This window comes from Castor canadensis, chromosome 7 (genome assembly GCF_047511655.1).
Source record: "Castor canadensis chromosome 7, mCasCan1.hap1v2, whole genome shotgun sequence".
In the NCBI taxonomy this organism is placed as follows: domain Eukaryota; kingdom Metazoa; phylum Chordata; class Mammalia; order Rodentia; family Castoridae; genus Castor; species Castor canadensis.
The window spans coordinates 6,273,795-6,287,104 of NC_133392.1; the positions used below are offsets into that span (position 1 = coordinate 6,273,795).

Here is a 13,310-nt window from a genome sequence, read left to right on the forward strand (position 1 = left end):
CTTGTCTTCAGATCAAGTACTGAAGTGTCCTGGCTCTGGAAAGGGGCCCATGAGCCAGTGCTTCTGACTTTTGTTGTTTTAAAGTCCTGCATCTTGTTAGGAGGGTTGACCTATTTTGGGGGGTGGGGGTGGGGGTAAGGGAGGATATGCAAACACCTGAGGAACCTAGTGAAGAATAGGGGCTACTTTTCAGTGAGATGGTAAAGACCACAGTTTCTTAAATGCTGGCTACCCACCTCTTAGAATGGGGACCTGTGGTGGGATGTCACCTGAGCAGAATAGAATTTCTGTGGTGGTCCCGGGACCTGGCTGCAGTAGAATCACTTGGGGCTTTGAAAACTATCCTGGCTCTGCTCCTCTTAGGAGATTTTGGGTTATTGTTCTGAGTGGGGTGGATTGTCCTTAACCCTTACTATTCTAAGAAGTCCCCAAAGTTGGAACTCAGAGTAGCTCCACGAGGTGAGTGTTCACCATCCTCCGGGGACCCGTATGTCCAGCCACTTCTGTCTGTGAGGCCCGCCTCCCCCGGCTGCGCACATGGCCCTTCCGAGGGCAACAAGCCTTGACACTTACAGCGAGGCTCAACCAGGCTGTTCAGCAGCCCAGGCCATAAACACCAGCGCTGAGATTCAAAGGCCAGGCGGTCCATTCTCTTATGGGTGCTTCCCCTAGCCTGGTGAAGATACAGGAGGGCGCCCGGGGAATTGCTAAAACCAACCCAGGTGTTTTTTAAGATCGGGGAAGTTTGGGAAATATCACTCACTGCACACCCTTTCCCGAGTCCAGACAGTGGAAAAGAAACGTGAGCCAATCTATAAAAGTAAACCCTAGAGCAGTACATCAAGAGCGTCGTCATGCCCGCACACTTCATGCCTGCAAGTCCAGGTTTGTTCCTCAGACGCGGGAGATGCCCGTTTGGGGGCTCAGGGCCGGGCCGGGTGCGGGGCGCCTGCCGGGCTGTGGACGGCCTTTCAGACCTGCTTGCTACTTGCGTCCTGCCGGTTCCCGGCGAGCCGGCAGCGAGCAGCCAAGTCATCATTTCCAGCCTCAGCCTGGAAAGCTGGACTTTGCCGCCGCGTGTGCTCTTGGCAGCCGGGCGCCCGGGGCCCCACGGCCACATCATCCTGGGGCGGGGATGTGTGCGCTCCGATCGCCCGCGCCGCCACCGAGCCACGTCTGTGCAGCCGGAGCGCGCGGCCCGGGGAGGCGCCCCGCACCCAGTCGCCCCGGGGGTGGTCGAGCGGAGGCGCTTGGGCGGGACCCTGGCAGGCGGGGACCCCGGAGCGGTCTCTAGGACCCGCGGGACGCCGCGGGCGGGCGGGGAGCCGGGGAGACGCTAATTTGTTCCGTGGTAATGAGAACGGTGACTGTTGGCCGTGGATCCATTTCACAGGCCTGCCTGCTCTCCCTAACGATCTTGCTCGTCCCCGCGCCAACTCGGACAGTTTGCTCATTTATTGCAACGGTCAAGGCTGGCCCGTGCCAGAGCCGCGCGCGCGCGCGCGCACACACACACACACGGGTGGGAGGGGGGACTTTTTTTTTTTTTTCCTTCTTTTAAATGAAAGGCTAGGCTCGCTCCTCAGCGGCGGGGCGCTGCGCGAGGGGGTCTGAGCTGACTCGCTGCAGCAGGAAATCCCTCCGGTCGCGACGCCCGGCCCCGGCTCGCCGCCCGCGTGGGATGGTGCAGCGCTCGCCGCCGGGCCCCGAGAGCTGCTGCACTGAAGGCTGGCGACAATGGCAGCGCGCCCGCCGCCCGCGTCCCCCGCCCGCGCCCTCCTGCTCGCCCTGGCCGGGGCTCTGCTTGCGCCCCGCGCGGCCCGAGGTAAGTCACCCAGCCCGGGCGGCTGTCTGCCCGCGTCCTCGGGAAGCTCGCGCTGCGCTGGGGGCTCGCCGAGTGCCACAGCTGCCCCAAGAGGCGGCGCGCTGGGGCGCATCTGCCGAGCCTCGGGGCGCGCGCTCCCAGCGCGGCGAGACCGGTCCCCTCCCAGCTACCGATTCCCCGGAGGAAGGGGGACAATTGGCTCGGGGCCCTGGAACAGATCGCATAGCCTCAGGCTGCTGCCCCGTTCCCTCCCTTCTTGGGGTGACTTTTGCTACAATGTCTCAACAGTTACATGTGTCGCCCGGAATGATGGGCGTGGGGTCGTCTTGCTGACCCTATCCCATAGTGAATTCCCCGACCCTAGCTTCTGGGTCGACCGTCCACGAGGCTTTCTTTCCACCTCCCTCCGTTCCCCTCTGATGCACTTGGGAGACGCGTCACAGCCACACAGGTGAGCCAGCCCCTCCCTCCGCAGGTGTGCCTGCTGCGCTCCACCGGGGCCTCTGGTTTTGTTTTGTTTTTTTTTTTTAATTGACTCTGTCACCTATTTCATTTCTCCTCCCCTTTCCTGTTTGGCTCCCAAGTTGTAAGCAGCGGCCAAACTTTGGACGAATTCTTCCACCTCGCCGTGCTCGGATTCTTGGCGGTAAATGATCGCTTACATCAACCTCGTGTAAAGAAGAACTCACTTTAGAGTTCACTTGCGTACATTATAGCTGTTTCACCGACTTGGACTTTCTTGAGTCGAATCACCTTAAAACCGGGCACCTGTGGATGCTGTTTGCGTAATGAGGACTCACACAGCAGGTGCCTTTTTAAAATTAGGGAGCTTCCCCCTGGTCCCCGCCTCTGCCGCCCGCTTTCTGCCGCTAGGGGCGCTGTCGGACCACCAATGAATGATTTGCCTTGGCCTCAAACTCTAAATTTCTGTGATTCTATATAATAGGCATTTATGTTTCGACAGCTGCCGTCAATCGCGAGCTGCTACCACTGTGATACGTTGTGTTTCGCAATTGTCACTGTTAGCCTCCACCCCCACCACGTCTGCTGTAATGTGGCTGAAACCCAGTTCTTGTTAATATCAATAAAGATCAATTTGGGAATTAGTGATTAAATAAAAGGCTTGCACAGAACAATTAAGCAATGAGAAAGCCAAGAACGAATACTGCTGACCATTCAAAGCACTCTGTGACCCTCAAGTGAAAATAACAGTAGTCAAGTGTTTTTGAAAGATTTTTTTACAAGTCAGTCCCTTTGTTTATTGCAGATGAACTTTTAAAAAATTTAAGCAAAGCCTCAAAGTGTGTCCCAGGTGGTCTGGAACTTGCTATCTCCTCCATACAAATAATCAGAAGTCTACTGAGCACAGGTGATCTTTATTATTTTTTTTAGTGGAAAATGTTGAATAAACCAAACAAATAATCGGAAATTATTTCATGGTGGGGGAGGCTTTTTATTATTTCATGACTACAATTTCAAAGTGTTTTCCTTAGTGTAGATACAACCCCAGACAGAAAACCATTAAGGCCCAAATACATTTATTTATTTATTTGCCGTACTGGGGATTGAACCCAGGCAAGCTCTCTAAGACTTGAGCCACACCCCGGATCTTTTCTGCATTTACTTTGTGTTTTCAGACAGGTTCTCTGCCTTTTGCCCAGGTGGACCTAGGACTGTGATTCTCCCACCTGCTCCTATTGAGTAGCTGGGACTACAGCAGTGTGCCACCATTCTGGGCCCCAAGGCCTTTTAATGACTCAAATATTGTGATACAATATTTCAAGATTCATTTCTTGTTTATCCTTGGTTCTCCATATCAACTCTTAGTCTCCAAATCATGTCACTGAGTTTTTTAGAAATCAAAACATGAATGAAACATTTCTTTAGGTTGGCAAGTGAAAAAAAGGCATTATTATTTGTTGAGGGCAAAACTGGTCCTGAGTTTGTCTCCAGCTTTGTCTGTTACTCTGCCGATCTGGTACTTTCTGTGACAACTTAACCCTAACAGGTCCAAAACAGAACCATGGATCCCAGGTCTTCATTCACAAATCATTCCTCCCATCTTCCCCATCACAGTGGGTGACATCCTCTGCCTTGTCCAGAATGCTGCACATTGATACTTAGGAAGTCACCTCAAGTCTCCCTTTCATGCCTCAAGCCACCAACCACCAGTGTGTGTTCCCATCTGTTCACATCCCTCCACCCCCATGTGCCTTCCCCAAGGTGGCCTGTATTCAAACCCCTTCTGCAGAAGCCTCTTACCTGCAGGCTACCTGGTAGCCTTCTAACTAGTCTGCTGGCTTTTCCTCCTGTCTTCCCAGTGTATTCACCCCGGTGTTACAGTCAGAGTCACCATTTCCCATCATGAATCAGACTTTGCAAGTTGTTTTTCCTCGGTGTCCTTTTTCCTGGAGCCCTAATCCTCCTGTCCCAACATGACCTGCTTGCTTTTTTAGACCTAAATCTCCAAGGTTGCCCCAGGATGACCCTTACTACCAGGATCCTGGAAATTCCTCTTGCATCCTTCACTGGGCCACCTGTTTTCTGATCATGCTAGGTTTTTTTTTTTTTTCTTATTTGTGGAGCACATCTTCCAGTAACTTCCTGAGGAAGAGTGTGTGCGAAATATAGCCTTTTGATAATTTGTGAATTTGCAATTGAAAGATGCTTTTTAGTTGCAAATAATAGAAAACCTGGTTACAGCAGTTTTTGCAAAGTTATTTCCTTTACATAGCAAGCAATTGTGAAGTAAGCAGTATAGCAGTGGAGTCACTGGTGCCACATGTCAGTGGTAGAGTCAGGGGTGTGGCACTTTCTGTTGTTTGTGCCTGATGCCACACTTAGATACTGCCTTTTGCATTTATGCTTACTGCCTCATGGTCCCATGATGGCTGCTGCACCTTTTGGCATCATATTTAGGCAGTAATGAGGCAGAAGAGGCAAAAGGTAAAGGTAGCCAATTCCACTTTTACCTGGAAAATAGTATTTTTAGGTCTCTTAACAAATTTTTTCACAGATCGAATTACCCAGAGTACAACACAGAGCCAAAGTTAGCTGCACAGGCTAGAAAAGTTAGTATTTATAGCTCTATACATTGGTGCTTCAAACAAACTAGCATTCTGTGAATAGCACAGTCATGCTATCCTCGATTGCTAGTTTGCTTAGGTATAAAATATCAAGGTGCAGCCATATATCCTCAGCATTTTATAAAGTGTGTTTTTGTTGTCTCTATACCCATTACTGCTTGAGAATTTTAAATAGTCTTTTTTCTTTCTGCAAGTTATTATCTTTGTGACTGCTATCTTTATGTTTCATGATGATGTGTTTTAGTGCTGGGAGCTCAGTAGGACTTTTCAGCTTGAAAATTCACGTTGTACAGTTCTAGGAGACGTCTTAGTTACATTTTTTAATGGAACCTGATCAGCCAAAGGGGCAAGGATACAGAGCCTCAGGTGAGACGCTTGGCATCCTCAGGCCAGTAAAGTTTCCTGTACCACCATGCCCCTGGTAATGTCCCTGCTCTCAGTTCTACAAGTGCAATTGTTTTTGATTACACATATAACTGAGAACATGTGGTAATTGTCTTTCTGTGCCTGTCTTATATCTTATTTCACTTAGCATAATCTCAAATTTCACCATGTTGCTGCAAATGGCAGATGTAAATATAAGTATATATATTGCAGTACTGGGGTTTGAACCTGCTTGCTAGGCAGGTGCTGTACCACTTTAGCCACACCTCCAGCCCTTCTTGCTCTGGTTATTTTGGAGATAGGGGCTCACACTTTTTGCCTATGCTGGCCTGGACTGTGATCCTCCTATTTATGCTTCATGCCATAGCTGGGATGGGAAGTGTGCACCATTGCACCCAGCTGAAATGAGAGCTTGCAAACTATTTGCCCCGGCTGACTTTGAACACCAAACCTTCTAATCTCAGCCTCTCAAGTAGCTAGGGTTACAGACATGAGCCATCAATGCTCAGCTATTATACGTTTTTATATTATTTCTTCAACTATTTTTTCTTCCACCTGAAAATATTCTTTAACTTCCTTCTCTATTTTTCATCATGGCATTTTTGTTTTACTCTCTGGATAGCTGTTTATTTATCCCAACACTTAATGAGCTGATAGCAAATTCCTCTTACTTCCACAGGTGGATTTGTTGACTGGTGTCTTCATTTTGTTGGTAGATGTCTGTATAACACTGGTTCTGTGTTGCTGTCTCTCTCAGGCTGGCCAGTTTCTCTACAAAGAGAATCCTGCAGCCTCCTGCGTGGTGTTTAAGGCTGCAGGGCCCATACGGTCTGCAGAGGAACCCGGTTAAGAGGGTGTCATACCATTATTATTATTTTTTACTTAATTGTTTGATTTTCAGGTAAGCACTTTGCTGTATTTCCTCTCTAATTCTGGGAGTCCTTGCGCTCAGGACCGCTCTGCCACAGTGTCCCCCCTGTTCCTGCAGACAGAGGGGCGGGCACCTGCTGTGCTGGCTTTGCAAGACACCTAGGACTCCAACTTCTTAACCAGTCTTGCAGCTCAGCCTATGCTGGCTCCAAGAGGTGCACAGGGTTTCCATTCCCAGGCCTTTCCAGGCTTCTGCCTCTCCCTTTCACCTCTGATGGCTTTTTTCCTCGCCGGTGGGCTCCAGTTCTCCTCTGCTAAACAGACAACCACCCCTCCATCTCCTGTTCATCTTCCAAGGCTTTTTTTTTTTTCTTCTATTTTTGATGGTGCTGGGGTTTGAACTGAGGGCCTTGTGCTTGTTAGGCAGGTACTGTACCACTTGAGCCATACCCCCAGCCCTTTCTGCTTTAGTTTATTTTTCAGGCAGGGCCTTACTTTTGCCTGGGGCTAGCCTTGGACAATGATTCTCCTACCTTCATTCCCCCAGTTTAGCTGAGATTACAGGTATGCACCAACACATCCAGCTTGTTTGTTTTTTTAAGATAGGGTCTTACTAACTTTTAGGTCTGGGCTGAACATGGATTCTCCCATCTCTGCCTTCCACCTAGCCGAGATTACATGCATGAGTCACTGCACCTAGCACTTTATTCTTTCTGGTGCTGAAGATCAAACTAGCATATGCTAGACAAGTGGTCCACCACTGAGCTACACCTCCAGCCCTAAATTTCCCAAAACTTTGCTTCTTCTCTTACCTGTTTTTATCTTCTTTCCAGTTTCTTGATTTTTTTTTTTTTTGGGTTTTGTTTTTGTTTTTTGGTGGCACTGGGGATTGAACTCAGGGACTCATGCTTGCTAGACAGGCACTCTTACTGCTTGAGCCATTCCGCCAGCCCCCAGTTTCTTGATTTTTATTGTTAGCATAAGTATTCCTGTATTGTAGAATTCCAGAAGGGAGTATACTAAACACCTGTGGATTTGCCATGTTAACCACACTCGACAGAAACAGTTTCTTCCTCTCACTTGTCATTTGGCTCCTTCTATTCCTTCCTTGTGGAAACAAGAATTAAATCCATTTTTAAATGTTTTAAAACTTTCTTTTCAAAATCTATAAAAACTCAAAGTCAGTATATACCTAATTAGTTAAATGCTGCAGCTGTGGAAACTTAAAAAAATGTTTTTAAAGAAATGAAACTACATTATTTAGAGAAGCCGTGCTCATTTCCTCCTGACATCGAGGATGCTGCAATGAAGTCATTATGGTTGCAAAAATGCTTTTTGTATCAGAGCATGTTCAGGAACCTTTCTAAGTGAAATCATTCCTGCAGTGTCTATCATGTACAATAGCAGATGTGAGAAGCATTTGGGGATGCTTTTCTTCTGTACCAATTGGCTAGCTCTATAGCATCTTGCCTGCATGGCCCCCTGGGAGCAATATTAAGTAATGCTGGAGATAAATACGTTTATACATACATACATACACACACATATAGTCGTTAGTGGTCAAGTCTCGTGTTAAGGAAGTGAAATTGATGTAATCTGGACAGGATGATTGAGAAGACAAGTTCTGTGTGTTTTTAGTAGCATTTGTTTGGTTGGTATTTTATTAATCCTAAAGTTTTCCTATCAGGACATAGTTACTTTAAGACTTTTATTGAGTGCATTGGTGTCAGACACTTTGCCAGGGTCTCACAAATGCTGGAGAAAGAATCCTGTGGTCACCCTCCTGTACAGCAAGGTAAGTTGGCTTCAGATGGTGTCTGCAATGTGGCAGACACTCGGCAGCCTCTGGATGCTGGCAGGTGGGAAGTGGGTCTTAACCCACTTTGTAGTGTGTGCTCTCTGTCTTTGGCATGATAATGATGCCTGTGGCAATGGGTTTGGTTTTAAACAGAGCGGAAATGCAGCTCAGATAAACTTTGTTTTCCAGTTCAAATGTGTGTGTTGAGCAGTGCGCTTTCTAGCACATTGCGCTTTCCATCCTCCTACGTTCTCAGGGTCAGTTTTCATCCTGTTCCCTTTGCTTTTTTAATACCCAGTACACCTTGCCTTCAATTGACAGATGAGGCAGAGAAGCCGAATAATTCAGCCTCCCCATTGATAGCTCTAATCCTTTAAGCTCTTGGGCCCTCTCAAGGCTACATAAAAGCTCAGCTTCTTGACAGCTGTTTAAAAGCTTGGGCATTGTCCGCTGGTCCTTCTGCCTGCTTCGTACTGCTGCAGGCTTTGGCTTCCCAGGTTGGTTTAGATGACTGTCCTTAGAACTGCTGTGGCCACATAGCCACTGGCCTGAAATTTTACCAAGAGCTCCTGTAATGAAAGTCAGGATAGAATTTACCCATGCCTCGTGGGGTCTGTGCTCATTGAATCTGGTTATGATCTGGAACCTGGTTTTGCTCATTAGTTTGGTTTGGTTAACTCCCGGATGTTTGGGTAGTGTTCCTGGTGGCCTGCATTAGGGTTGCAGCCTGTGTTATATCTGAAAGGGTAGCTGCTCTCTGACTCATGGAAATAGGTGCGTTCCTGAAGTGAGGCATACCAAGTAAACATTTTAAACTAAACTCATTTTTTTCAGCCAATTTCAGTATAATTTGAGATATCATGAAAAAAATGATTGAAAAAGAATTTGGGCTTCATCATTCATTCTTTCAGAAAACGTGAAAAATTTAAAGGTTGAAAAAGGACATGGAAGAAGTTATACACCTGTATTCTTGCCACCGGCGTTTCATTATAGACTCTTCAGAAGTTTGAAATTTAAAGATGTAAAATGTTGAAGATATGCTTATAGCAATCCACTAGCCTCCCACTCATCTAATTCTCAGCCTTCCCCCCACACTGGGGTTACATTACTCTGAGGTGATGGGTTTGTATAGACACACATCCCTAACTCATGGCTGATATTAAATATTAACGTTAAATATGCCTTACTGTAAATAACAACATTCTGCTCTTTTTAAATATGCACATATTTTAAAGACTTATTCATGCTGATGCATGTGGTTGTTCATTCTGTTAATTGAGTGTCTAAAACCATAAACCATTCTCTTCTCTGGTGACAGATGCCTGTTTTCTCCAACTTTCTGATATTACAGTGGTGAGTTCTTTTTCCTATCTTTCTCTCCTCTTTTTTTGGTGAGATTGGAGTATGACTCAGGTTTCATAGTTGCAAAATAGGTGCTCTACTGCCTGAGCCACACCTCCAGTTCATTTTGCTCAGGTTATTTTGGAGATGGGGTGCTCATAACTATTTGCCTGGGCTGGCCTTGCACCTCGATCCTCCTGATCTCAGCCTCCAAGTAGACAGGATTACAGGCGTGAGCCACCGGTGCCAGCTTTTTCCAGTCTCTATGTGTACATGTGTGAGCCCTAGGGAATCTATCATAAATGAGTTGCTGAGTTGTAAGAGTATGCCATTTTCTGCTTTAATATAGTTTACTAAATTGCTTGTCAAATTGGTTGCATGAATAAATAAATATGCTTACTTGTTGGAGCATTCTGGTTACCTAAATTTTGGCAATATTTGGTATTTTTCAGACTGGAATTTTGACAAGCTGGATGTTGTTGGCATTCGCCTGTTAACTAGAGACTGTAAGGCTATTTTACGTGTTCATATGCCTTTGCGTTTCTGCTCTGAATTCTTTACTCTTATCATTTGTCCATGTTTTGTTTTTAAGTTTAGCTTAGGCAATCCTCTCTTTTCTGAACTCCAAAAGAGATTTTTAAAAATAATTTTTTTTCAAATCTTACCTTTGCATTGTTAACTTTTGGTGTGCCTGGCAGTTATTTTCCATTTCTTGTATGAGATCAGCATGTGTTTTTTGTCCACATCTAAAGAGCTGATTGTCCCAGTAACATTGAATCCGCTCTTTTTGATGAACACCTGACGTGAACAGATGAGCTTCTGGTTCTCCGTTCTGTTGTGTTCTTCCCCCTTCCCTCAGTTCCCCCAGTCCCCCAGTTCCAGAAGAAGGCTATGTTCAACATGCTGAGCTGTTTAGGCTGTGATCTTGTGATGCAGAGGGCAAGCACTGAAGTCAGCTAGTTGGGGTTTTCTCTAAAAACCCTGTATCATAAGAAACCTCTTGATGCTGGGCAAACTGGGATGGTTGGTCGCCCTAAAACTTGGACAAATTATGTAATCTTTCTTCTTCAGTCTCCCCTCTATGAAGTGGTGATAGCAAGAGTGTCTCCCTCCACAGGTATGTGGCAAGGATGAAGTGAGACAGTGCATTGAGCCGTGCCTGGCCCTGGCTAAGCTCTCGAACGGGAGAATCTACCCCTCCCTTTCTCCTCTTTAAAAATCACCTGGCTTATTCTTGAAACTTGAGTCTTTCCTATGAACTTTGAAATCTCCCTACTAAAGGTCACAGAATACCCTCTGGGGTATTCTGGTTGATTTGGTAGAGAATGTGCACCATCATGACGTCAAGGCAGCCATCATGGATGAAAGCACTTCTCTCTTCACTTGTGAACTTAACATTTCTTTCTCCCCATCTCTGTATCTAGATACCTTAAGAGCCTAATGGATTCATTGCCATTCTGAATGGTGTCACTGTGGCTTTTTGTTGTTGTTGTTTTAGATTTTAACTCTTTAATACAGAAAAATTTAAACACACACAGCAGTAGACAGACCCTTGTGAACACGTGTCGGTCACTCAACGAGTAACCACTCATGGCTATTTTGGTTTATCTGTGGATAAATACCTTTCTTTTCAATTTCTAATTGATGTTTCTAATTGATTTTCTGGTTTTCTGTGTGTTGATTTTGAATTTAGAAATCTGACTCCATGTTTATTAATTCTAATACTTTGTAGATTGACATCATAGAAATTTAAGAGAATTATCACCTGAAAATGATAAGTTTTTCCTTTATATGTCTTCACAGTCTACTTTTTTCTTCTTTGATTGGTTAGCACGTCCATTACTGTGTAAACAAAAGCAGTGCTTGCAAGTGTTCTTGGTAGATATTCCTTTAGTTTTATTGAGAATACCTTTAGCTTTCTGCTACTTTTCGACACCTTTTTCTTCTTTCCTGTCTTCACTTACATTGTCGATGGGTTAGCCACAACTTCTTCTTCTGGTTCTAGTAATCTAGAGGTGATATGTTCTGCTTCCACATTTTTTAGCGTGCCATTAAATTTCTAGCATTTTCACTTCAGCAACAGAGTCAATGGATAACAAACACCGCTGGCCTTCTCAGTCCTACAGACTAAGATGCCCGATGCCCTTCATCTCTCCTCCTGCTTTCATTATTATCTGGCATTGTAGTTGTACCCTTTTAAACACTGCCCGTCACACAGTGCAATGGGGCAGTGGGGAGCCTGCTCTGTTCTTAGCACTCCATGCCTGGTCTGGTTTATCCAGTGCAATCAAATCCTTTCTAACATCGTGGCCCTTAGAAACTTTCTGTTTCTGGGTTCAGTTTGCTCATCACAGTGGTCCTCCATGGAAGGAAGAGCAAGGTCTCTGCATTTGTTGGCCTGGGAAATGTTCAATGTTCATTTTGTCTTTTTCATGAATGTTAGGTTAGCTGTGTAGAGAATTCTAGGATGGCTGGTGTTTCCCTTGAGCAGATCTCCCCTGTTGCATCCTGGCCCCTCCTGGGCTGTTCAGAACTCTTCAACATAATGATCATTCCTTTTCACTAAAATCGCCTTTTTCTCTGGTTTCTTTTAAGGTAGTTCTCTGTGTGTGTTTATCACTCCTTCTGTATAGTCTCCGTGTCTAAATTCCCTTTCACCAATTCTCCCTTGAGCTATGTCTAAATTGCTGTTTAACCTGTCTATTGACTTAGTTTGTATTTTCCAATGTCTTTAATTTTTCATTTATGGAAGCTTTATTTGCTTTTTTTCAAACTTACTAGGTAGTTTTCAAAATTAATGTCCTTCCATCATTGCTTCTTTGTACTCTTTCATCCCTTCAATAACGTTGGATCTGTCTGTTGTATCCATTTCAAATTCTCCATTATTTCAAGAGTTAGGGGGTGATTCGTCTTTATGACAGATTATCTCCTCCAGTGCCTTGCAGTTCTGAATTGTAAACTCCCTCCAGCTTTTCCCCTACACCACTGCCCCCTCCGTGGGAGTCCTATGCACCCCAGATCCTGGTACAATCAGGAACTTTCCTGTGGAGAAGAGCTTGTTTGCATATGACAGGTGCCTTGGGGATTTCACTGGTATAGCATAATCCCAGGTCTTATATGAATCTCATTCTTGGGAATTTCACACCATGTGATTATTGTAATCCTAGTTTTCACTCCATGTTGCAGAATCTTGGTTTTGGCTCCTAGCTTCACCAAATCTCTAGGTACAGAGAAGCCACTGGGTAGCTTCCTTGGGTATTTGGTAGAGATTTTTTTTCTAGCTAGCCCTAATAACTTCAGAAAGGCAATTCTATAAGGGCCTGTTTTTCTTTTTGCTTACTTTCTTTATTTTTGTGGTAATGGTGATGGAACCCCGGGCTTTGGTTATGCTAGACATGTGCTCTACCACTAGGCTGCATGCCCAGCCCAGGCCCTGGTTTTATCTGAGAGTCTTGACTACAGCGCTCCACTCTGTGACTTCAGGGTCACCTGCCACTGAACTTGCCGGTGTCTGCTGGGCCTCCTGGGTTTTCATGGTATTGGCAGTGTTCAAATGCTATGGCTGGGAATTCCTTTAATTTCCAGTAATTTCCTTTCGTTTCTTTCCAGTTCAGTTGTGTAGGTTCTCTAAAGCTGTTATTTAACATTTGTGTATTTTTTGGTACAAAGGTTTCCTGTGTAGCCCACCATATTTTCAGAACCCACAGTCTCCAGTCTTGATATTTTGGCTCTTTTAGTCAACACGTACACTTATTTGTTGCCTACTATGATTCCATATTTAGGCCCAGAACTGTGGATATGGTAGTCTGAAAACCACACTGAGACACCACATGACATGTTGAGTGTGTGGACTTAAAGATGTGTAGAGAATAAACTGAAGCCACCTGGTTGCCCAGGTCTCAGCTTCCAGTCCTCTGAACACTCATCAGAAAAGCCCGTCAGCTGCTTTCCTGCTGGAGCGTTAGTCTTTGCCTTGGCAGCTGTGAGGGTGAGCTGTGCTAATGAT

The 13,310-nt window shown here is 45.5% G+C and overlaps 1 protein-coding gene across 2 annotated transcripts in view; it reads left to right on the plus strand.

Annotated features, from left to right (window-relative positions):
* Nucleotides 1-1,025: 1,025 nt before the first annotated feature.
* The window catches only part of Adam12 (ADAM metallopeptidase domain 12), a 332,872-nt gene continuing 320,587 nt past the window's right edge, over nucleotides 1,026-13,310 (plus strand). Inside the window, exon 1 of one of the 2 annotated variants that reach the window (XM_074078072.1) lies at nucleotides 1,026-1,825. In XM_074078072.1, coding sequence (XP_073934173.1) covers nucleotides 1,738-1,825 — 88 coding nt within the window. In that variant the 5' untranslated portion in view covers nucleotides 1,026-1,737. The remainder of the gene's footprint in view (nucleotides 1,826-13,310) is intronic. The other variant, XM_074078071.1, reaches the window with a different exon arrangement.